Genomic DNA, 27,086 nt, shown 5'->3' with positions numbered 1-27,086 from the left:
CGATAAACCTCAATCGCGATAAGCTACAACCCGACCTTTATCAAAATCGGAAACGTGATCTTACGCATTTCTCCTCCTTACACGAGGCATCACAACAACGTTTCACCAGGCAACACCGGTCAACTGCTGTTCGTGAATGACAAATCGGTTGGAAACTTTCCTCATGTCAGCACGTTGTAGGTCTCGCCAACGGTGCCAACCTTGAGTGAATTCTCTGAGAAGCTAATCATTTGCATATCACAGGATCTTCTTCCTGTCGGTTAAATTTCGCGTCTGCAGCACGTCATCTTCGTGGTGTTGCTATTTTAATGGCCAGTAGTGTATTATATTCAAATGTTTTATGTTTTTATGTTATACTTTCTGACATGTTCTACACTCAAGAGAATCATCTCATTTTTTGAGTCTACGGAATGAAAACTGAATTTAATCTAATCTAAATCTAGAGCGACCTTAAATGGAATGACCACATGACCCAAACAAACAGTAGGAAAAACAGATGCTAGACTGAGAGTCATGGGAAGTATCTTAAGGAAATGCAACGCATCCGCAAAGGCAGTGGCACTAGCTCGACCGATTTTTGAGTATTGTTCATCAATATGGTATGCTTACCGGTAAGACTGACAGAAGAGTCAGAATATCCAATAAAGAGCGGTGCGTTTCGACACGGGAACGTTTAGTCGACTCGAGAGCATTACCGGTATGCTCAATAAAGTCCGCTGAAGCGGTACAAGAGAGGCGTTGTGCATCACGGAAAGGTTTACTATTGAAATTTCGAGATACATTTCGCGTAATGACCACGACGGGAAAATTCGAGAAACTAGAGCTAATACGGAGGTCTACCGACTGTCATTCTTTCCACGCGCCGTTCGCGAGTGCAACAGGGCAGGGGAGATCAGTTAGTGGTACCAGAAGTACCCTCGACCACACACCGTTAGGTGGCTTGCGGAGCATGATGCAGTCGTAGATGCAGCTGGAATATGTGACACGCGCAGAGCGGACGAGAGATGGCTTCGGCGCGCTGCAGTTGGTGCACTCATCAAACCGCCGGGCACCGGGCGCTAGCAGGCGTCCGTCAGTGTGGGTTGCGGCACGCTGGCGGCGCGACGTAGCACGGCGTGTGTGGGCAGGCAGCCAGCATGCGCGGCGCCATGGCCGACGAGAAGACGGCGCTGCTCGAGGGAGCACCCCGGCTGACCACAGGTAGGCCGCACGCACCCGAGCCCACGTGTCTCGCTCCAACACTCCACCACACTCACGCCCGACATATCACGTCTGGTTACACGTGCGAACACGTCTGTAATTGTTGCAATAATTGTTACTAAATTTTTTCCAAATTCTGCACACCGGTACACTCATACCATGTAATAAAGTCACGTTTCACTTTTGCGTTTACTCAACAGAGCGAACCATCGGTAAGTTCTTAGAAGTTCTGACGTCATACTTTACGTAAATGACATCGGCGATGTTTTTGTTTGTAGTGAGTTTTTCATTAGGTATAATGAACAACGCGAGTCATCAATATATTTTTATGTCTGACGTCATATGCTACGTAATTGGCGTCAGCTATGTTGTTGTGTATGTGTGTCAGTTGTAATGTCGTTCGTGTTCTGTAACATTAGTTGTTATATCGTTTAGTTATCTTATTGTACATTAGATCTATGTTGATCTACTGCAGACGGCGAGTGTAATGATCACGCTACTGCCGTTCTCCTTTGAACTTTTTCATTTAGCCATACTGCAGTGCCTGTGTTGTTCAGAAATTATGATGCAGTGTTCCATCCGCCAGGCATGCAAGCCCGAAGGAACTGGCTCTTCGGCGATTACAGCCGTTACGAAATACATTAAATATATTCGCAATTGCGAATATAGACAACAGTCAGCTGTGTACTGCAATGACGACAATGGTTGTCCTTATTCATAACTGCTAATATATTTAATGTATTCGTAACGGCTGTAATCGCTGAAGTGCCAGTTCCTTCGGACATGCATACATGACGGATGGAACATTGCATCGTAATTTCTGAACAACACAGCCACTGCAATATCATATTTATTCACCGACACCGGGCAACCGACTTTCAATTAAAATATCTTCCCCTATTCGGGAATATACATAATTAATGTACGGCTGCAGGTTGTAAACACATGGTTGACAACATGTGGAAGTTTGTGTCTGGCGGTGGATCGTCCTCGGATAGTCTAACAATAAGGCGAACGCATGCGATGAACGGAGAATATGGGTTAGAGTCCAGATCTGGCACGAGTTTTCGTTGTCTTTATTCCATTATACAGATGATGGTTGTCCATATTCGCAACTATGAATGCAAATGGCTCTGAGCACTATGGGACTTAACATCTGTGGTCATAAGTCCCCAACTATGAATGCATTCCATGTATTTTTCTCAGCGGCCGCTGTGACAGACGAATCTGTAGCGTAACCTCAGGTCTAGGCTATATTGGAACGTGATAATTTGGTTACAAGCTGGCGAAGCCAAACAGCCGGCCGGGGTGGCCGAGCGGTTCTAGGCGCTACAGTCCGGAACCGCGCGACCGCTACGGTCGCAGGTTCGAATCTTGCCTCGGGCATGCATGCGTGTGATGTCCTTAGGTTAGTTAGGTTTAAGTAGTTCTAAGTTCTAGGGGACTGATGACCTCAAAAGTTAAGAACCACAGTGCTCAGAGCCATTTGAACCATTTTTGAAGCCAAACAAATCTGGCACGGTAAATAACTTTTTTTCTTCAAAATAAAAAAAAAAGTGTCGTTGTAGAATGATTTATAGTGTAGCTCAAGGCTTACGTTTGATCGGAAGGTAACGTTTTACTCGTGAGGCTGTGAATGATGCCAATCTTTTCTTCTGTTTATCGCGGGATTCCATAGGTGCAAATGCATCTCCGGAATAAACTACTATTTTTCCACTATGGTCTGATCTCTTCGAAGTGTTAATGATAAGATCATCCCTATCCAAAACTCACTATTACCGTGGACATCCCGTTTGTTTTCCTTTTGCTCATGTTTTCGTGTTGTTGGTGACGTCAGCCATTTGGTTTCTTGATGCTCCACCACGTTAAAGATCTCGTCGATCTCTCGGAATGCCAAAGCGTCATTCCCGTTTCAGTTGTAGATTTTGGTGGTGTGTTTTGTGTATTATATATCGTTTAATTCTCGTACGAGAAGGACTCGATCCTCTTGCATACTAGACCTAGTTTACTAGACTGGTACAAATCTAGTGAAGATGGGGTCCACTGATGATGACGCTTTGCATTGTGTCGTATACTGCACTAAAGTGACAAAAGTCACGGGATACCGATAATTGCCCGCATCTCGTGGTCGTGCGGTAGCGTTCTCGCTTCCCGGGTTCCCAGGTTCGATTCCCGGCGGGGTCAGGAATTTTCATTGCCTCGTGATGGCTGGGTGTTGTGTGATGTCCTTAGGTTAGTTAGGTTTAACTAGTTCTAAGTTCTAGGGGACTGATGACCATAGATGTTAAGTTCCATAGTGCTCAGAGCCATTTGAACCATTTTTGATACCGATAATTCCTAATATCGTGTCGGACCCACATTTGTCCGGTGTAGTGCAGCAACTAAGCCAACGGCCTTGCCGCAGTGGTAACACCGGGTCTCGTCAGATCACCGAAGTTAAGCGCTGTCGGGCTGCGCTAGCACTTGGATGGGTGACCATCCGGTCTGCCAGGCGCTGTTGGCAAGCGGGGTGCACTCAGCCCTTGTGAGACAAACTGAGTAGCTACTTGATTGAGAAGTAGCGGCTCCGGTCTCGGAAATTGATATACAGCCGGGAGAGCTGTATGCTGACCACATGCCCCTCCGTATCCGCTTAGCCTTCTGGTCTGTTCGGGAGGAGTTTAGTTTTTTTTAGTGCAGAAGCTCGACGTGGCGTGGACTCAACAAGTCGTTGGAAGTCGCCTGCAGAAATACTGAGCCACGTGGCCTCTATAGCCGACCACAACTGCTAAAGTGACGACGGTGCAGGATTTGGTGCACGAATTGACCCCTCGATTATGCCCCATACATGTCCGACAGAATTCATGTCTGGCGACCTGAGTGGCCAAACCATTCGCACAAATTGTGTAGAATGTTGTTCAAACCAATCGCGAACATCTGTGGCACGATGACAGGACGCATTGTCATCCATAAAAATTCCGTCGTTGTATGGGAACATGAACGCCTACAAATGGTCTCCAAGTAGTGGAACGTAACTATTTACTGTCAATGATCGGTTCCATTGTAGCAGACGACCCAGTGCATTCCATGTAAGCACAGTCCACACCATTATGGAGCCACCATCCGCTTGCACAGTGCCTTGTTGGCAACTTGCGTCCATGGCTTCATGACGTCTCCGCCACACTCGAACCCTACCATCAGCTTTGCCAACTGAAATCGGGACTCATCTGACTAGGCCACGGTTTTCCGGTCGTCTAGGCTCCAATCGATATGGTACGAGCCTAGGAAAGCGCCGTAGACGATGTCGTGCTGTTAGCAAAGCCACTCGCGTTGGTCGCCTGCTGACACAGTCCATTAACGCCAAATTTCGCCGCATTTTTCTGACGGATACATTCGTCGTTCGTCCTACATTGATTTCTGTGGTTGTTTCAGGCAATGTTGCTTGTGTGTTAGAACTGGCAAGTCTACGCAAACTCCATTACTCTCTGTCGTTACGTGAAGGCCATCGGTCACTGCGTTGTCCATCGTGGAGGTAATGTCTGAAATTTCGTATTCTCGGCCCCTCTTGACGCCGTGGGTCTTGCAATATTAAGTTCCCTAACCATTTCCGAAATGGAATTGCTCATGCGTCTAGCTACAACTACCATTCCGCGATCAAAATCCGTTAATTCCCACCGTGTGGCCATAATCACTTCGGACACCTTTTCATATGAATCATCTGAGAAGAAATTACAGCTCCACCAATGCATTGTCCTTTTATACCTTGCGTACGCTATACTACCTCCATCTGATACGTGCTTCAGTGTAGACCAAAATAGTTTTTTTTAAAATTGTTTTTATCATGTTGAGAAGACAAACTGCAGCGACAATAGCGTAATCTGATGACTGGGTAACGTATAATCAGACTATTACAAATAATATCACGACAAAACTGTTATTAAACGAAGGTTGTGGGGAACAGACAGATCTGCAGCGTAGCTCCAGGCGTTGGTTACGTCTGAAGGTGCAGCTTGGTTGTGTGTAGGCGAAGCCAACATATGTGTCATCTTTTATTTTTTTAAGATACATACTGCTAATTCATATGAAACATTCACGTCCGCTTATTCATAATGTAGGGTAATATTTTCAAGTTTTTAATATGGTTGGAGGCATTATTAACAATAAAACCTCTCCTGCGGCGCAGGTCGCATTCATGTGTCAGTTTTTAGTTTGCTAATGTTTTCCAATTGTTAGTGAAGTCACATATTGGTTGCATCTCCATCATGAGAATGACGTCACTGGGCAATCACCGTGGTATCACAGTATTTCGTACTCTGTTATGAAAAAAAATGAGCCGGCCAGAGTGGCCGAGCGGTTCTAGGCGCTACAGTCCGGAACCGCGCGACCGCAACGGTCGCAGGTTCTAATACTGCCTCGGGCATCGATGTGTGTGATGTTCTTAGGTTAGTTAGGTTTAAGTAGTTCTAAGTTCTAGGAAACTGATGACAAAAATGGTTCAAATGGCTCTGAGAACTATGGGACTTAACAGCTGAGGTCATCAGTCCCCTAGAACTAAGAACTGCTTAAACCTAACTAACCTAAGGACATCACACACATCCATGCCCGAGGCAGGATTCGAACCTGCGACCGTAGCAGTCGCGCGTTTCCGGACTGAAGCGCCTAGAACCGCTCGGCCACTTCGGCCGGCGCGAACTGATGGCCCCAGAAGTTAAGTTCCATAGTACTCAGAGCCATTTGAACCATAACAAAATACAAAAAGAACATGCAGCTCAACTGAATTTGATATATATAAAATCAAATATTCTTGAAGTTGACATAGATCGACTTATTTCATTGCAAAATGAGGAAAAGTGAATTTCGTGACAAATCAGGAAATTATTTGTAGCCAGGAGACATACCACTACCTCGAAACGATAAATATTTAAAGTGAATCTATGCCGTTGATCTAGTTCTCCAAACAACAGAAATCAATTACGAGAAGAAAATATAAAATTATCGTAAATATGTATTTTGCCAAATTCCTGTTGTCAAAATTTTTTTCTTCAGTTTTTGCCTTAGGCTAAACTTTTCACTTTTTTTATTTCTTCCAGCACACTTTTAATGCATTCTTCACTGCCTGCTATACGTGTTGTGCCATCCGCATTTCGTAAGTTGTTAAGTGCCCACCTCTCTCCCCCCCCCCCCCCCTACCCCCGCCATTGTAGATTCCATTTTCCAATATCTTTTAGACAAACAAAGTGAAAAGGAATGGAAGTAGTATAATCCCTGGCTGACTCCTTTCCCTATCCCGAAAGTTTCTGTATATCCTTACTGTATTCTTGCATATTTACTATTTCTCCTTGGTTTTTGTACAGGTCTCTGATTAGCTGTATAAGATATCTGTCATTATTACAAAGTGCAGTGCTTCCCACATTTCTGAGTGACTTAGAGAAGTGCTTTGATGTAGTTTATCACGTAAACAAATAAGGATTGTAGATATTCTCTAGCTTTTTCCATGATCTATCTTGTGTCTGGTATTTGACCCCAGGTGTGTCTTCCTCTTCTGAATCCACCTTGTTTCCTTGGTAGCTCTCTGCCCGTGTGTGGTTTTAATCGGATCTGGATGACTTTTTTAAGAGAATTTTGCTAGAATGTATTATGGAAGCTATTTTTATGCAATTTTCATATCTTTCTGGCACCGTTACTCTGTCGAGGTGCGCTACAGCTGATTACTGGTGTGGAGAAACTGGGAGTAGAGACTGCGGTTTATAGAGCGGCCACCTTGAGAAATGTTTGGGGTGAATGCTACGGAGTTGGGTCACAGCTGCCTCGAAGGCGTCGCGTTATCGCTCCAGGCCGGTGGCTGTGGTCGACCCGTTTCCTCTAAGCGTTGCGCATGCACCGTGTTGACTGTGTAACTGGCACCCAAGACAGCAGTACAGAGTGCCTGTCAAGAGTTGGTGCGGTTGGTACTTCACACGTCTATAATTTCATGCAGTTAAAAAATGACAAGTTCATCCGTGAGAAGTGTCATACGTGTAACGTGCAGTAATTTTCACAGTCAGCATCTGGCGGAAGATTGATCATAAACTCCTGGGAAGTTCTAGTCATACGTAAAACCACTGAAAAGGCCTAACGTTTCCATTCTCTCTCCCTTGGGTCCGTCTGGTGTTGCAACTGAAGGCAGCAGACAGAAAACGGAAATACTCAATTCCTCATTACTATTTATGTATTTACCGTACGGTTTTACAAGTACACAGATGTTCGCCACACACCGTCAGGTGGCTTACGGAGTATGGATGTAGATGAGTAAATGAGATGAGAAGTAGCTACAGTCAAATGGAAATGTCCAAATGTGACATTTTGTCAAGAGCTCTTTGTGCCACTTGATGTAAAGTCCACCGATCACTGACAAATGCTCGAAGTGGGCACTCCTTAACAACGTGATCTATTGTTTGCTCCTCCGCTCTGCATTCGCAGTCAGCAGAGGGACGGAAACCCCACTTCTTCATGGTTTAACCACATCTTCCTTGGCTAGTTCTAATGCTGTCCAGCCTCGACCAGATTTGGCGTGGTACTTGGAATCCCTCGACATTCTTTGTTGGATAATGAACCAGATGAGCGTTGTTGGGTGGATGTTCGTTCCAGCGTTGTCGCCATTTGGAGGCCGCGTCGAGAGAACCGATACTTTCTAGATCAAGCCAGGGTGCTTTGCGTGGTTTCAGACGAGTTGCTGGCGGGTCTTGTAGTGCGTGGCTGAGCCATGTCTCCGCAATGTCCTTTCTTTCAGGAGTGCTAGTTCTGCAAGGTTCACAGAAGACCCGGCCTGGGTGGCCGAGCGGTTCTAGGCGATACAGTTTGGAACCGCGCGACCGCTACGGTCGCAGGTTCGAATCCTGCCTCGGGCATGGATTTGTGTGATGACCTCAGAAGTTAAGTACCATAGTGCTCAGAGACATTTGAACATTTTTTTTTTTTCACAGAAGAGCTTCTGTGAGATTTGGAAGGTAGCGAGGTACTGGCAGAATTGAAGCTGTGAGGATGGGTTGTGAGTCGTGCTTGGGTAGCTCAGATGTAGAGCACTTGCTAACGAAAGGCAAAGGTCCCGAGTTCGAGTCTCAGTCCGGCACAGAGTCTTAATCTACCAGGAAGTTTCATATCAGCGCACACTCCGCTGCAGAGTGCAAATCTCATTCTGGAACGCACGGAACGTTGATACAGCTACGTGAAATGTCAGATAAGGGCTTCTTTGGAACGTTGTTCACCTCGTGTCACGCTGGCTTGGATGTCAGTTATGCAGTCAAAGCGTTGATCCTTCATGTGAACTGCTTCCCCTGGTCATCCGTATTGATAACACAGTCCACCCCCTCGCTTGAGTGGTCAGCGCGTCTGACTGCCGTGCTGCGGGCCCGTGTTCGATCAGCAGCTGCGTCGGATGTTTCCTCCGCAGGGAGACTGGGTGGTGTGATACCCTCAATTTCATCGACACGCAAGTCACCAAGTGTGGTGTTGACTGAAGAGACTTGCGACTCGGTGGCCGAACCTCTCCAGGTGGGGACTCCCATCCATCATTGCCATACGATCATTTCTTTTCAATGGTAACACCAAAACTGTTCGCTTTTGATAGCTTTTTACAGAGAAGAATTGTCAGTGCTTTGCATTTCAGTCGAGTCATGGCAGTCGCTCACTCCTAGTTATTTTTTGTGTGGGTCAAAGTGTGCCGTACCAACTTTGTAGACATCTTTCTCTTCTTCAGAACATTTTCAAGAATGTTTGGAAGACTTGATTTAGAGACGTTGCTCCATTGCGATTTGACACAATAACGTTGACGCACCATGGTCACACGTCCACTACTTAACTCTGCCTGTTCGCAGCTGACTGGTCGAATGCACATTGTTGTTTGCAGTTGTTAGTTCAAGCCACTACCTAGTTACTCAGCTGACGTTGCTCATACGCAAGGAATATACTCACAAGGGAAACAACCTATCGCACACCGCTCGGATGTAGTGGTAAATTGTCCCTTTGGGTAGCCCGTCAAAAACTGAACACAGATCAAGCAAGAAAACAGGAAGAAAGTGTACTGAGCTGTGAAAAAAGAAGCATAATAGAAACAGTGAACGGTCCAAAGTGTACGTGTGCAATATCGAACAACGGTCAACGTGTGACCATGGTGCGTCAACGTTATTGTGCCGAATCACAATGGAGCAACGTCTCTAAATCAAGTCTTCCAAACATTCTTGAAAATGTACGTGAACGTGTGCAATATCGAACAACGGTCACCGCCGTCGTGTCGTGGTCCTGTGGTCGTGCTGTTGGCCCGTGACGGGGGTGATGGGGGTTCAAATCTCACTCGCTCTCTCTCTCTCTCTCCCTTTTTTTCCCCACAAAATTACAAACTTTGCCGTCCGGTCATTGACGTGTCTGTTCGCTGCATTCAAATTTGTGTATATGTCGTGACGTAATGTCAGTTTGCAACCGCGACGTGTTAACAAACCTCCTGTTTCTTCTACGCAGATACATGTTACCTCCTGCGTTCCGTTTCGGAGGTTTTGACTATTGAATTCCTTCGTTGCAACATAGTTCACACCCGTTTAATTGCTGCTTTCATTTCTGTGAGAGGTCTACGTGGCATTTCGCCTGCTCTCACTATTCTTTAGCCACCAGTACTATATTCTCTTTCAGTTTTTACAAGTCTGCCAACGCTGGGGTAGCTCTTCGATTCCGCGACTGTAGAAATCAAGTAGTTTTGAGGCGGAGAACTCGTCGAGCAATGTTCGGAGTACATTTTTATCCGGGAAGGAGGTTCCTTGAACGTTGTTCTATAAGCGTAAAAGGTGAAAATATGAGGGCGCAAGATCAGGTGAATAAGATGGGTGCGGAATGACTTCAGAACCCAACTCCTGTACGGTGTTTTTCGTCAGTCTACCTGAATGCGAGCGAGCGTTATTGTGGCGTAGTATCAAAAATGGCTCAAATGGCTCTGATCACTATGGGACTTAACTTCTAAGGTCATCAGTCCCCTATAACTTTTTTTTAAAAAAATCTTTATTTCCAAAATCTTAATAATTATCAATTTTAACCCACTACCTTATATGATTAGTGGGTCCAGATAATGATACAATGAATTACAATTGCAGCCAAATCCTAAGTTATTTTTAAATAACTAGGTAGAAAAGTAAGCTGCAGGATATTTGCAATGGGCAAAACTAGTTGATTTTAATTTTATAGGGATTACTCAATAAACCTAACTATTAACTAGTTTGAGCTAAACCCAATGAGCGTGCCCCTGGCACTGACCAGGCCATGATGTTAGTCGCTGCAGGTTTCTAGAAATTAAGTTCCTAAAACTAAGTCCTACAACTAATTCTACCCTTAAGGCAAGTTCGGTGCTTGTCCTTGATCGGTAGTGTTGCACCCCACTCCCGCTAGTTTCGAACGCGGCAGATTCCAGACTGTAGAAGTCGGTCTGTCCACGCTCAGGCGGTATGAGTATAGGGTACCGGACTCAGTAGGTATTAAGTATTTCTCAAATTCTTGTTAGTTTAGGTCTCTCAGATATTCCCTTAAAACTTTTTGTGATACCACGTTTGCCAGTTTGTTGATAGTCTGAAAAGTGTCGTGTTGTCTGAGTAAGCTGTATGTGTTATGGTGTGGCAGTTGGTCACGTAACATTGAAGCTTCATCATTGAAAAGGGGGCACTCGTAAACAACATGGTCAGGAGTACCGTCCGGAACGCCACAGTCACACGCGGGTGTAGCCTTCTTCCCCAATCGACATAAATATGTCGGTCCCCTAGAACTTAGAACTACTTAAACTTAACTAACCTAAGGACATCACATACATCCATGCCCGAGGCAGGATTCGAACCTGCGACGGTAGCGGTCGCGCGGTCCCAGACTGTAGCGCCTAGAACCGCTCGGTTACCCCGCCTGGCGTGGCGTAGCGTAGTATCACCTCACACAGTCTTCCTGGTCATTGTTCCCGGACTGCGTCTGCAATGAGTCTCAGTTGTTGTAATACATGTCAGCAGTGATGGTTAAACCTCGGTGAAGCAATTAGTAGTACATCGCTGTTGCACCATATGCATGACATGGTCTGTCGTAAACGAGCGCAGGTCTTCGTACGGGGAGTTGCTGCTTTGTTGGGCTCAACAATTCCTTTATTTTCCTCATGTTAGCATAAAAACCAGTTTCTTTTCACCTGTAACGATAAAAAACGGAAACGGTCAGAGTTTTTCACGATTTAATTGATGACGAACAAGCTGAGATGCATTTGTGGTAACCTGATAATTTTTGTGACTTGGTCTTAGAGCAGGCGGTATTCATCCACTCTATAGCTGAACATTCGCCATTACATGCAAATATCGCACGATGGTGGGATGATCACAGTTCATCACATCTGCCAGTTCTCGAGTACACTGACGTGGATCACTGTAGATTAATGCGTTTAAACTATCTTCACCAAATCCCGCAGGTCTTCCTGAAAGTGGAGAGTCACTAATGTCAAAACGATCCCCTCTGAACCGAGGAAACCATTTTATTACCGCGCTCTGTCCAACGGCATCATCCTCGTACACGACGCAAATGTTTGTTGCTGCATCCGCTGCCGTCACCCCTCCACTGAACTCAGTGGGATATGTCGGAAATGTTCCGATTTCTTCACTTGAATCTCCGTTTTCAAGTGTCCACACCTCCACTCACTATCTTCACAAGACAAAATGCCAATAATTAACCTCAAATACCAACAGTGAACTACAAACAAAAAACTACAATAGATATATAAACCCATAGCAACCAGAATACAAACATGCAAAACAAAAGCGCTGCCGCGCGGAGGCGCCTTGCCACGATTCGCGCTGCTCCCCCCGTTCTAGGTTCGAGTCCTCCCTCGGGCATGGGTGTGTGTCTTGTCCTTAGCGTAAGTTAGTTTAAGTTAGAGTAAGTAGTGTGTAAACCTAAGAACCGATGACGTCAGCAGTTTGGTCCCATAGGAACTTACAACAGATTTTCAATTTTTCTCTAAAACCGCTACCAACTTATGCACCAACCTAATACTAATTGTTTCTCGGCTGAGACTACCTGTCTCATTGCCATACTTTCTATTAACAGTAGAAAATCATTCTTGACCATTGCAGACGTATTATAACTCTGCAACTGTAGAAGCTGAAGGTAATTTATAATCAATTATCTGCGGCCAGTTATTTTCATAACCGTGGAATTTCAAGATGTATGGCATCGCATCTTCAAGTGTTTACATTTATTTACGTGTCGTGAACACTGTTTCTTTACTAACGTCGTTCTAGAATTCTGGACAGGTATTTTTGAAGGCAGGTCTTGCAAAACATCGTTAAACAGAGAAACAATGTTCACGACGAGTAGATAGACGTAAATATTTGAATATACGGTGAACGTATAATGAACATTCTATGAAAAACGCGTGTTTTGAGGCATATATTGTTGTCGTGGCATGTAGGGAATAGGGTGCCGGCCCACGAGCGAAAGTAAGTATGTGAATCAGGACCGTGGGTCACCAAAGGTTTCCCGTGCCTGCCCTGTGGAAGCAAACCACTTAATAGTGGCTACAGATGGACATAGAACACCTCAGGAAACTGGTGGACTCTCGTTCTTGTCTGATTGAGGCCGTTAAGGGGAGACAGAAGACAATATTTATTCCTATTCTGCCAATGCTATATTATCCTTTCAATAGGTACACTTTTCAGAAGAACTATAAGTGATAAAACAATGAAATTTTGACTGCATATATATAATATGTATTCCTCAATTTACAAGTAAAATGAACAATATACGTCTTATGGTTTTGAAGAAAAAATTATTCTTTCACTAGTAAAATTACCTTCCTTTGTACATTAATTATTATAAAACAGTTTCGGATTGTTTGGTGTTTTCAATTTACTTGTAATAACTTATTACCATCTGCAGTACAAATTTAGCAAATTTCATGTTTCTAGCCCCCTAAGTTTATCGAATAATGGTACCTGAAAGTAAAAAAATGTTGTTTTGAGAAAAATCCATTTTAAGTTTAATATTGAAATCCTAGTATAGATATTGATGATAATTACTTACGACTAATATTTTTCAGCACCATACTGAGCATCATATGAATCATACTGATCTTTATTTTCTTCTCTTGGTCCCTCTTCTTTTCTGGCTTCTTTTGTGCATTTTAAATTAGCCGTATCTGATTTGCGAATTCTCTCTTTATCTATTAGCACCAAGGATTTTGCAGTATTTCCTCTAGGTTTTATGTCCAACAATTCCAAAATATCCAGTTTTCTAATAACACCGTCATTGACGCATAAAATAGCATCATAAACACCAAATTTGAGGGTTGTAAGCTGAAAAAATACAGTTTTCGGTAACCAGTTCCAAATGAGAGAATTCACACTTTCATTTAAATTTCAGGTTTTTCTATGAAGACATTTCTTCAACAAGGTATCTTTACAAACGTTTCTAACTATGTGTTTAATTTCATTCATTACTGATGCAGGCAAAGACTGTTTGTGGTCAAATTTGGCACTTCTCCTGTAATTGAACCAAGTGTCAGGATCATTCGGGCAAAAACCGTGCACTGGATTTTCATTTGTGGAAAGCTTATGGAAAAAGAGAGCCCATACAGCTTTTTTCATGTTTTCTAAATTCCCTACATTTCTTCTAATGGCCAAGCCATACTCATTCTGTAATCTATCTATCTCGACATTTGTCAGGTGACCTCTACCACCTATTTTCTTACTATCTTCCAATACTATTTCTGACTTTTCTTTCAATAATCTTCTCAACCTGGACCCCATTCTCTTCTGGACATGCCCAATGCACTCTAACTTAGAAATTGTGACACTAGGACCATAGGTCCCGGTCATAAGCCTTGCTATCACCGTCCCCAGATTGCACAGAGCGTCAGCAAAAGCATCATATCTCACGAAAAAAATGTCGTATTTATAAAAAAGAAGAACTTATTTCTCTTAAGAAGGCTAGGGACGGTGTTACATTGTGCTAGCGCGATCCCTCTTGGGGCCGATTAATTTTTTTGTCCGCTACGCTTGTTTCACTTCCAAAGATATTATTAATACACTGCCGCGAAAGAAATCGCAACATCAAGAAGAAGTTGAGCGACCTAAATGAAAGTTAGTAGGCGTGTTTTTAAATATGAAAGATGATCCAGAATGAGATTTTCACTCTGCAGCGGAGTGTGCGCTGATATGAAACTTCCTGGCAGATTAAAACTGTGTGCCCGACCGAGACTCGAACTCGGGACCTTTGCCTTTCGCGGGCAAGTGCTCTACCACCTGAGCTACCGAAGCACGATTCACGCGCGGTACTGACAGCTTTACTTCTGCCAGTACCTCGTCTCCTACCTTCCAAACTTTACAGAAGCTCTCCTGCGAACCTTGCAGAACTAGCACTCCTGAAAGAAAGGATATTGCGGAGACATGGCTTAGCCACAGCCTGGGGGATGTTTCCAGAATGAGATTCTCATTCTGCAGCGGAGTGGGCGCTGATATGAAACTTCCTGGAAACATCCCCCAGGCTGTGGCTGAGCCATGTCTCCGCAGTATCCTTTCTTTCAGGAGTGCTAGTTCTGCAAGGTTCGCAGGAGAGCTTCTGTAAAGTTTGGAAGGTAGGAGACGAGGTACTGGCAGAAGTAAAGCTGTGAGTATGGGGCGTGAGTCGTGCTTCGGTAGCTCAGATGGTAGAGCACTTGCCCGCGAAAGGCAAAGGTCCCGAGTTCGAGTCTCGGTCGGGCACACAGTTTTAATCTGCCAGGAAGTTTCATGAAAGATGATGTTTATTCAGATTTCAAGCCAGGCGCATAAGAGTGGCGATAGTGGCGCAACGATCGGACTTCGAATCGGGTTTGCTTTAAATACACGTTGTAACGGTTGAGAGCGTTAGTTATCTTTGAGATTGGCCATGGTGAGTTGATGCTAGTGGAGTATGCCTTTAAGACGTCAGCATTGCTCACGAGAATGCACGGTGGCAAGGAAACTGCGCTCCGGGTGGCCACATGGTGCTACCGAGAGGGAAGTCCACCATCATCGGCTATGGCTCTGGGGCATCTCACTACATCTGCAGCAACAATTTGAGTTGCACTGGGAGCACAGTGACACAAAGAACTGCTACAAATCGGTTACTTCAAGTACAACTCAGAGCCAGTCGCCCTGTAGCTTCGATTCCACTGATCCCAAATCACTGTCATTTGCGACGTCATTAGTGTCAAGCGAGAGCGCATTGGAAGAGTTGTTTTCTGACAAAGCCGGTTCGGCCTCATCGCCAGTAACTGCCCTTTGTTGGTCAGCAGGAGGCCAGGTGAGGGCCTGCAACTAACAAATGGTTCAAATGGCTCTGAGCACTAGGGGACTTAACTTCTGAGGTCATCAGTACCCTAGAACTTAGAACTACTCAAACCTAACTAACCTAAGGACATCAAACACACCCATGCCCGAGGCAGGATTCGAACCTGCGACCGTAGCGCCTAGAACCGCTCGGCCACCCCGGCCGGCTGGAACTAACGCGACTGCGTGTTAAACACGTTGGACCTACACCTGGAGTTAAGGTCTCGGGTGCAATTTCGTATGACAGAAGGAGCGCTCTTCTGTTTATCCCACGCACCCTGACTGCAAATTTGTACGTTAATCTGGTGATTCGGCCTGTTGTGCTGCCATTCATGAGTAACAATCCAGGGAGTTATCCAACAGGATAACGCTGGCTCACATAGCGCTGCTATAGTCCAACATCATCTACAGAGTGTCGACATGTTGTTTTGGCGCGGTCGATCATCAGATCTGTCTACAATTGAGCACATATGGGACATCATCAGATGACGACTCCAGCGTCATTGACAGAGAACATTAACCGCCTCAGTATTGACCGACCAAGTGGAAAAGTCATGGAACTCCATCCCACAAACTGACATCCAGCACTTGTTAACACAATGAACGCATGTTTGCATACCTACATTGGACATTCTGGCATATAGAGCTTTCACATTTGGAATGGATTATCTCGCGCTTACATTAATCTGCGGTCCTGCAATATTAATCACTTAAATATGTTAGGCAGACATATGTATTCCCGAAATTTCACTACTCTACATTAATTTCTTTTTGGTGTTGCGACTTGTTTTCCGTCATTGTATATATGCGAGTTTCTGACTGTTGAGAAGTTAACGTTGTCCATATTTGTAAGAACAGTATTAACTGTTCAGCTTATGCGATTAACAACTTAATTACAAAAGTAACATTTGTTACAACATTATAAAACACATATTAATTTTCGACTGTATCTGTTGTTTCACATGTGTTGTGCAGTTGTTCCAAGTTTCAATTATGTGTTAACTCGGGTCATTCTTTTTAGGTGTTCCAAAAGACAGATACCCATTCTGTTTGGGTGATAGAGAATAAACGTCTGTGTTTGGCAACAAAAAAAAAGCGCACACACATACATTAGTTTAATGTTTTTCGTCGCGTTTTGCTGTATGTATGTGAAGGATGAATCCAGGAAGCAGTGAAGGTATTTTGGACAGGCTGATTCAAGAGGAGGGTTTGTGTGTATAATTTATTACTGCTACACCAGACGTCTGGCCATAGATAATGAGTGCTACCCGTGCGAAGTGGTGCTGGTTGCTAGTATACGTATGTCTGTGTGGGAACACCCAAACAGAAGTACCCGAATGAATTCATAGTCCAGATATAGATACCGGACCCTAACCATTATTTTTAATTTCTGCCTTTGTATCGACATACTGAATGAAATTCAGTGCCTGCACATTTGAAACGATCACTCTGCTGCACGAGAAGTATCTTGAACTCCTAACCTCCACTTTACGACGTATAAATGTTATCCAGATACAGCAAAACCCACGTATGTGAAGATACTGGTTTATTTTTCTCGATTTAAAAAGGACGGTGAGCATATGTGAAGTGGCTGTTGATTTGCTCGGCTACCGCTTCCCAGGCGACGTTGCCTGACAGGCAAGTGCACCAGAGTCCGCAGTGGGCCGTTATCTTATCTGGTTTGCGCGTGGCGAGGGCGTCCGTTTCGTTATCTAACAGCGTCAACAAAATCAATATTTTGGCGAGGATCTGCCTGGCATGTATTATCGACGCAATTAGCTTCCTGAAAGAGGAAAGATAATGCGAACTATAGGCTCCAAATCATTGTAAAATGCGTCTGCTACGGCGTGGAAGGATTTTTTTGTCATTCACAAAGATAGACCAAGGGAAGAGTAAGTCCTTACATTGCTTATTTCAGACCTACGCCGAGGAAATCTTGTCTGTACGGTCCTCACGGGGGCGATATGCAATGACTGAAGAATATTTATAACTTAGGATGGCCAGGTTGCGGTTTAAAACTATGTCATCTCATATACGAGGTGCGACAATAAAGTAATGAGACTGATTTTCTTTGCAAGATGTGGCTACCCTGCAGGCTTGCTCAGGCACAATATCTTTGACCTTGGTCTATAAGCTGCTTCTAGTCCAAGCGGCACACCGATGCAGCTGCTCAGTCGTGAGTCGTGCTGTGATAAGTTAACACGTGTTTGTGTCTCTCGTCACGGAAATGGAACTGCATAATGTTGAGCAACGGGATGCCCTTTCTTTTTGCGTTAAATTGGGTGAAAACGCGACGACAACGAACGGTAAGCTTCAGAAGGCTTTTGGAGAGGAGGTTATGTCAAGAGCTCAAGTTTTTCGTTAGCGTAAGGCAAAACGAATGTTGAAGATGAAGACCACAGTGGACGACCATCAACCTCATGGACGGATGTCAGTGTGCGTGAACTCCTACCATCTGATCGAAGGTGATCCGTGAAAATGATTGCAGAAGAACTTAACATCAATCGAGAAACGGTTCATCTAATAATCACTGAAGATCTTGGTATGAGAAAGATTTGTGAAAAAATGGTCCCCAAAAATCTCACACCACAACAGCGAGAAACACGGAAAAATGAGGCAGCCGATCTGTTAGAGCAAACGGAAACGAACCAGAATTGTTGAGCTGTGTTGTCACTGGTGATGAAAGTTGGTTCTTGCAGTACGATCCAGAGACAAAACGCAATAGTTCGCAATGGTGCCCAAAGGGATAACCCAGACCAAATAAAGCTCGCTTTTCAAAGTCAAAAGTGAAATGCATCCTTGTGTGCTTCTTTGATTCCAAGGGAATTGTTGATAAAGAGTGAGTGCCTCCTGGACAAACAATTAACCAATATTGCTACAAAGGAATTTAAGAAAGGCTTCGTAAAAGAGTTCTTCGTGTCTGTGCCAACATAGCTGATAACTGGATTCTGCATCAAGATAGTGCACCATCCTATACTGCTCTGTCAGTACAGAAATTTTTTACCTCAAAACAAATTTCAGTACTACCACAGCCACCTTATTCACCAGATATCGTTCCGTGCGAATTTTTCCTATTTCCAAGAGTGAAAACGGCGGTCAAGGGACACCATTTTCAAACAACACAAGATGTACAGAAACCTGTGACGAGAATCTTGGAGGATATTACAGAAGATGAGTTCCAGAAATGTTACCAACAATGGCAGAAGTGCTGGAAAAAAGCGTGTGCAATCAGAAGGGAGCTACTTTGAAGGAGACAACACTAAACTTGACTAAAACGCTAAGCAATATTTTTTTTCACATCAGTCTCATTGCTTTATTGTCGCACCTCGTATAAGCCCAATATTTTGTCAGTGTTTCACCTAATCCAGTTTGTCTACGAGGGTGTATAACGAATATCTTGGCACAACACCAAACTTCGATTTACGTACATTCGATGTTCATCAATTTTATAACATACAGGGCCTGCTTATGGTCCAAGAGAGGCAAGTGGCCACTTGAAGTGTCCAGCTGAAAGAGGCGGTAACTGTCGCGAGTGGAAGAATATGATAGCAGAAGCAGCAAAGATGGGTTTGTCCAGTTTGCAAGATAACTACGAAGCGGCTTCTGACACCACTATAAAGTATTATCCTAGTTAGTACATCGTCAAGTCACTTTAATGTGACCACCTGTCAAAAGCCTGAACAACCACCCTTACAGCGTCGATTGCTGAGAGAAAAATAGCAAGTCAGTGACGTTCTGCAAGGCACAGACAGGTATGTGCAGCCATCAGTGCCGTGACCAGGTGCGCTAGGTTTCTCGGCTGAGGACCCATGGCGCGAAAAGACCGAGGTGGTCCCACAGATAATTGTCGTTAAATCTTGGGAGTTTGGTGGCCAGGGGAGTACGGTAAACTCATCGTGGTGCTCTTCAGACCTTGCACGTAGACTGCAAGCTGAATTACGCGTTGCGCTGCCCTGCTGGTACATGCCATCGTGCCACGGAAAAACAAACTGCATGTCGGGTTGGACATGTTCCCCAAGGATAGATGCATACTACTGTTAGCACACCGCTCTCCTGGCCGTTTTGCATATTTTCCAAAGCTTGAAGCCGCTACTACTCGGTAAAATAGCTCTTCAGTCGGCATCACGAGGCTGCCTCCCATCCACCAAGGAAACATGCTTAGCAGTACCAGGAATCGAACCGGGGTCCTTCGCCTGGCAGCCACTTGTGCTGATCAAACAGCTGCGTATACAGACACAAAAGATAAGTCGAATCGGAAATTTTTCTCGAACCGGCCTTTACATTACAAACCAGGAATAAAAAGCTCCAATGAAATGAAAGTAGGACTCGAAATATTCTCAAATGAAAACCCAGTATTCCACTTTTGTGTCTGTCTGTTCGATGTGAAACACTCTTGTTGGGGCCTGGATAGAATGAGATATAATATTCCAGTATTAATTTGTTCGTGTCTTTCTATGTCGGTTCTAGGCGCTTCAGCCAGGAACCGCGCTGCTGCTACAGTCGCAGGTTCGAATCCTGTCTCGGTCATGCATGTGTATGCTGTCCTCAGGATAGTTAGGTTAAAGTAGGTCTAAGTCTAGGGGACTGATGACCTCGGATGTTAAGTCCGATAGTGCTTAAACCCATTTGAACCATTTTCTTTCTATGTGTCGAAAATCAAAGCTAGTAACAAACTCGTGCAATAAGCCACGCGAATAATACCAAAACGTTGGACTGCTGTTCTGCGGACTGTTCCAGTGGGCATGCTTTGCCGTAGCCTTCCTCCAACGTGTTATGAAGAGTTGAGTGTGCATCTGTGTCATCCGATTGGCTATGACGAATTCTTGTGCGATGTAGTGTTGTGCTTGAGAGGTTGTAGATGAATGGCTCTGAGCACTATGGGACTTAACACCTGTGGTCATCAGTCCCCTAGAACGCTTTTCTTTCTACTGCCAATCTAGATTATATATCCTCTTTATTTTGACCATCATTTGTTATTCTGCTGCCCAAATAACAAAACTCGTCTATTATAAGGGTCTCGTTTCCTAATCCCCTTCAATTTGGGCTTTTGAAATTTCTTACAATTCAGAATTCTATGGGTATCTTCGAGTTGGGAGCCACTGCACTTGTGCACGTTATATCTCTCGGCCATGGAAGCTCATATCTTTGAATGGACTATTAGTTGGTTTAGAAGATGGGAACGGAGCACAGCATCTAATGTACGAGCCTACTGTGTAAATTGTGCTGCTTTGCATGCAGAGGTACTGTGAAAGATAATGCGACTGACGGTCCTACATGAACTACAATGCCTGAAAAAATGAAAGAAAAAATAACTGAAGCACCAAGAAGACATGGTCGTATTACAGCGTATCTTCAGAGAGAACGGCCACCAAAGTGCGTTAGTGTTGTTCAAATTTTGTGTTGCCATACGGCGTGGTAGGATACACGAAGGGCGTGAACAGTGTCAGACGTTGAATGATCACGGTGAACGATACGGAGATGCCAGGTACGTTTGTGAGACAGCGTTATCAGCACTAGGCAGAGTTTGAAATGAATCTCATTGTCAGTCTTCATTTGGACAGCTGGGCGAATCGTGCAATATCCAGATTTGTGGGCGATTCGGACGCGACAGAGGCCCAGTATTGCACTGCATGGGAACGTGAGTGCAGGAATACTCATCATCGTCAAAGTTCCGACCGACAACATCTGATAACTACAAGACAATACCGCCATATTGCGCACCAAGTGCACAGTGACCCCTTCAAATGTATGCCTAGCATTGGAAAACAATAAATGGACTCGCTACACTGTTTTGTAGCACCATTTACATAGATCGGAGATTAGCAACAGCCAGACTAGGAAATTACTGTTCCATGTTTAGGCTGCCGTTAACACCACGACACAAACGGTTGCTTATGAGGGGCGCCGTGACCAGGAATCCTCGACTGCTGTGAATGGCAAAGCATTGTGTTCAGCGATGAATAACGGTTCCCGCATGACCCTTGTGGTCCAATATGCCGGCGACCTGTGGAGCGGTTCCATTCTTGCAATACGTTTGAGAGGCACAGCGGCAGGCCGCGATGGCCGAGCGGTATAGGCGCTTCAGTCCGGAACCGCGCTGCTGCTACGGTCGCAGGTTCGAATCCTGCCTCGGTCATGCATGTGTGTGCTGTCCTCAGGATAGTTAGGTTAAAGTAGGTCTAAGTCTAGGGGACTGATGACCTCGAATGTTAAGTCTCATAGTGCTTAGAGCCATTTGATCCAATTTAGAGGCACAGCGGTGTTACTACTGACGTTATGGTGTGGGAAGCCATCGGACTTCATTTCAAGTCACGTCTGGTAGTGACGGAGGGAAACACGGCACAACGGGTATCTTGCGTCATCATATGTTACCGCTAAAGCGACCGGACAATGCTCGTGGAACTTGCCTCTATGAACTCTCTGTGTTATGCTGCACCACTCTCTGCAAGATCCATTGGAGCTGTCGCCGAAAGAATAAGCGTAGGTCAGCCTGGACGTCTCCTAGTCCCAGTGACAGTATCCAGCGTATGAACAACCAGTTACAACAGTTGTGGATCAGCTCGCTACAGGAGAGGATACAAAGACGGAACGCAACCAAACGGATCAGCCCATGGATCCAGGCTAGAGGGGTGCAACATCAGGCTGCTGGGTTGGCTCATACTGCCAAATTCTTTGTAATATTGACTCTATTTTGTGATCATTACCTACCCTTTCACACTGTGAAGTTTAATTTCGATTCTTCCTCCCTCTCTGGTTGCATCATTCTTGTGTCAGGTACTGTATATTTAGCCGCGTGAATGGCCTGAACCGCACAACGACCCGAAGCTCACCGCACGGTGTAATCAAGTAAGAGACGACCCTGCGGTCAGCAACGTGACACTGACCCCGAAGATAGCGCCAGTCGTGGATCGTGTCTGATACAGAAGAACATTTTCGTGACACGTCTCCTCCCAGTCGAAGAAAACGACACTGTCAGGCTGTCTGCAGCAGTTTGGCGATGTCTAAACGTATAATATTTCTTGTGCGAGCGATACTGACGCTAAAAACATTTTGTTATTTTTCTACCGTGTTCGGTTTTAGTGCATATAATGAGAGGAAGACTTCTGATTATCTATCACTGTAACACGGAACAAATAAATTCCCTGCTCAAAACCGTTTCCCTCCAAACATGAACTCCTAGGTGTGATGCACCATCGGGCAACGTCAGTCTGTTTTATCACAATGCTGACGTCAGCTTACAACTATCGCCTCCGCTGTCGTTAGAAGCTGCCTCCCGTAACGATAATGAATAGTGTTTTAAGTTTAACAGTCGGCCGAATTACGCATATCGTTAACGTCACGCCAATTCCTATCAATTTGCATATACTGTCTGAAATTAAGTCGATCTCTGCTAGGGAGAGAAGCTAGTAACGCGCCACCGGTCTATCGAACAGACATCGACGTAGAGGGGTTGGACAAAAATATGGAAACACCGCGACAAATTCGTGTTCGATCATAAATGCAGATGCTAGGCAAGCCTGCAAGTTCCATTGCCATGTTAGAACACGAACCGCACCAGTGCCATGCCTTTGATACGTTGCAAGTGACACTCGTGGTCAGAACAGGATTCTGTGTAGTTGTGAGTGCATTATGCCGCAACTTACCGGATTCAAACACGGTCATATTGTTGGTGTTCGCATGGTTGGTGCTTACGTAACTAAGGTAGCCGAAGTGATCTCTACATCTACATCCATACTCCGCAAGCCACCTGACGGTGTGTGGCGGAGGGTACCTTGAGTACCTCTATCGGTTATCCCTTCTATTCCAGCCTCGTATCGTTCGTGGAAAGAAGAATTGTCGGTATGCCTCTGTGTGGGCTCTAATCTCTCTGATTTTATCCTCATGGTCTCTTCGCGAGATATACGTAGGAGGGAGCAATATACTGCTTGACTCCTCAATGGAGGTATGTTCTCGATACTTCAACAAAACCCCGTACCGAGCCACTGAGCGTCTCTCCTGCAAAGTCTTCCACTGGAGTGTATCTATCATCTCCGTAACGCTTTCGCAATTACTAAATGATCCTGTAAGGAAGCGCTCTGCTCTCCGTTGGATCTTCTCTATCTCTTCTATCAACCCTATCTGGTATGGATCCCACACTGCTGAGCAGTATTCAAGCAGTGGGCGAACAAGAGTACTGTAACCTACTTCCTTTGTTTTCGGATTGCATTTCCTTAGGATTCTACAATGAATCTCAGTCTGGCATCTGCTTTACCGACGATCAACTTTATATGATTATTCCATTTTAAATCACTCCTAATGCGTACTCGCAGATAATTTATGGAATTAACTGCTTCCAGTTGCTGACCTGCTATACTGTAGCTAAATACTAAGGGATCTTTCTTTCTATGTATTCGCAGCACATTACACTTGTCTACATTGAGATTCAATTGTCATTCTCTGCACCATGCGCCAATTCGCTGGAGATCCTCCTGCATTTCAGTACAATTTTCCATTGCTGCAACCTCTCGAAATACCACAGCATCATCTGAAAAAAGCCTCAGTGAACTTCCGATGTCATCCACAACGTCATTTATGTATGGTGTGAACAGCAACGGTCCTACGACACTCCCCTGCGTAACACCTGAATTAACTCTTACTTCGGAAGACTTCTCTCCTATGAGAATGACATGCCGCGTTCTGTTATCTAGGAACTCTTCAATCCAATCACACAATTGGACTGATAGTCCACATACTCTTACTTTGTTCATTAAACGACTGTGGGGAACTGCATCGAACGCCTTGCGTAAGTCAAGAAACACGGCATCTACCTGTAAACCCGTGTCTATGGCCCTCTGAGTCTCGTGGACGAATAGCGCGAGCTGGGTTTCACACGATCGTCTTTTTCGAAATCCATGCTGATTCCTACAGAGTAGATTTCTGGTCTCCAGAAAAGTCATTATACTCGAACATAATACGTGTTTGAAAATTCTACAACTGATCGACGTTAGAGATATAACCCTATAGTTCTGCACATCTGTTCGACGTCCCTTCTTGAAAACGGACATGACCTGTGCCTTTTTCAAATGCTTTGGAACGCTACGCTCTTCTAGAGACCTACGGTACACCGCTGCAAGAAGGAGGGAAGTTCCTTCGCGTACTCTGTGTAAAATCGAACTGGTATCCCATCAGGTCCAGCGGCGTTTCCTCTGCGTTTCAAGAAGATTTATACTATTAACAGGAACAATGGAAAAACGTTATCGGCTAAATCACAACGCAGACGACAGTCTGTGTCGGGTGTTGGTGACGATCATTGAAGAGGATTGCGGCGAAAAATAAGAGGACGGCAGTTGCAACAGTCACTGCGGAACTGACTGTCGTATTCAAGTACCCTGTCAGCGCCAAAACAACACGAAGGGATCTCCAGTAGCAGGGAACTGCAGGCAGAGCTAGAATTACAAAACGACTCATCACTGATATCAGTGGCCGTCACAGGGAAACGCGATGCCGAAACCTGAAATCTGCACTGTGGAGCAATGGAAGAAAGCCATTTGGTCATGTGAGTCTTGTTTCACATTGTACAAAAAGTCTATCCGAGTCTTTCAAATTCTAAAGGTCACAGGGGTAAAATACAGGGAGCGAAAGGCTATTTACAATTTGTACAGAAACCAGATGGCAGTTGTAAGGGTCGAGGGGCATCAAAGGGAAGCAGTGGTTGAGAAGGGAGTGAGACAGGGTTGTAGCCTCTCCCGATGCTATTCAATCTGTATATTGAGCAAGCAGTAAAGGAAACAAAAGAAAAATTCGGAGTAGGTATTAAATTCCACAGAGAAGAAATAAAAACTTTGAAGTTCGCCGACGACATTGTAATTCTGTCAGAGACAGCAAAGGACTTGGAAGTGCAGCTGAACGGAATGAACAGTGTCTTGAAAGGACGATATAAGATGAATATCAACAAAAGCAAAACAAAAGCAATGGAATGTAGTCGATTTAAGTCGGGTGATGCTGAGGGAATTAGATTAGGAAATGAGACACTTAAAGTAGTAAAGGAGTTTTGCTATTTGGGGAGCAAATAACTGATGATGGTCGAAGTAGAGAGGATATAAAATGTAGACTGGCAATGGCAAGGAAAGTGTTTCTGAAGAAGAGAAATTTGTTAACATCGAGTATAGATTTAAGTGTCAGGAAGTCGTTTCTGAAAGTATTTGTATGGAGAATAGCCATGTTTGGAAGTGAAACATGGACGATAAATAGTTTGGACAAGAAGAGAATAGAAGCTTTCGAAATGTGGTACTACAGAAGAATGCTGAAGATTAGATGGGTAGATCACATAACTAATGAGGAGGTATTGCATAGGATTGGGGAGAAGAGAAGTTTGTGGCACAACTTGACAAGAAGAAGGGATCGGTTAGTAGGACATGTTCTGAGGCATTAAGGGATCACAAATTCAGCATTGGAGGGCAGTGTGAAGGGTAAAAATCGTAGAGGGAGACCAAGAGATGAATACACTAAGCAGATTCAGAAGGATGTAGGCTGCAGTAGGTACTGGGAGATGAAGAAGCTTGCACAGGATAGAGTAGCATGGAGAGCTGCATCAAAGCAGTCTCAGGGACTGAAGATCACAACAACAACAACAACAACATCCGAGTTTACGTACCATGACTGAAACATGGAGGGTGTTCGATGATGTTTTGGGCAGCCACATGCTTGTATTCCATGGGCCCCATGGTTCCGCTACAGACATTACTGCCGAAGATTATGTGACCATTTTGGCTGATAAGGTCCATTCCCCAGTGCTGAGGCTGTGCTCCAAGACGACAGGACTCCTGTTCAGACAGCTAGCACCGTCCAGGACTGAATTTGTGAACACGAACATGAATTGTCGCATGTCTTCTGGCCACTGCAGTCACCAGATCTCAATATTATTGACCCCTTGTGGTCTAGTTTGCAGAGAAGGGTGCATCATCGCTATCCACCTCTAGCTTCGTTACCTGAACTTGGTACTGTTTTGCAGGGAGAATGGTATAAAATTCCCCGGAAAACCATACGGGACCTGTATTTATCCATTCCGAGACGGCTGGAAGCTGTTTTGAATGCTAACGGTTTTCCACACTATAATGCTTGGTTGTGTGTTGTGTTTCTGGTGTCTCATGTTTTCGTCCCCCCCCCCTCCCCCCTTGTATTTTTCTGTAGCGTCTCGGATCAAGGGATCAAGTTACTACTTCCACTTACTACTCTACTAGCCATTAAAATTGCTACACCAAGAAGAAATACAGATGATAAACGGGTATTCATTGGACAAATATACTAGGACTGATATGTGATTACGCTTTCACGCAATTTGGGTGCATAGATCCTGAGAAATCAGTACCCAGAAGAACCACCTCTAGCCGTAATAACGGCCTTGATACGCCTGGGCGTTGAGTCAAACAAAGCTTGGATGACGTGTACAGGTACAGCTGCCTATGCAGCTTCAACACTGTACCACAGTTCATCAAGAGTAGTGACTGGCGTATTGTGGCCAGTTGCTCAGCCACCATTGACCAGACGTTTTCAATTGGCGAGAGATATGGAGAATATGCTCGTCAGGGCAGCAGTCGA

General features: G+C 44.7%; 1 protein-coding gene across 1 annotated transcript in view; it reads left to right on the top strand.

Moving 5' to 3' along the window:
- The first annotated feature begins 1,071 nt into the window (after positions 1-1,071).
- LOC126278329 (putative inorganic phosphate cotransporter) overlaps positions 1,072-27,086 on the top strand; it is a 331,537-nt gene continuing 305,522 nt past the window's right edge. The window contains exon 1 of the mRNA XM_049978349.1: positions 1,072-1,200. Within this exon, the coding sequence (XP_049834306.1) occupies positions 1,137-1,200 (64 nt within the window). The 5' untranslated portion in view covers positions 1,072-1,136. The remainder of the gene's footprint in view (positions 1,201-27,086) is intronic.

The sequence above is a fragment of the Schistocerca gregaria genome, chromosome 6 (genome assembly GCF_023897955.1).
Source record: "Schistocerca gregaria isolate iqSchGreg1 chromosome 6, iqSchGreg1.2, whole genome shotgun sequence".
Lineage (NCBI taxonomy): Eukaryota > Metazoa > Arthropoda > Insecta > Orthoptera > Acrididae > Schistocerca > Schistocerca gregaria.
The sequence above is the reverse complement of the archived record's forward strand: the minus strand, read 5'-3'. Positions and strand labels throughout refer to the sequence as shown.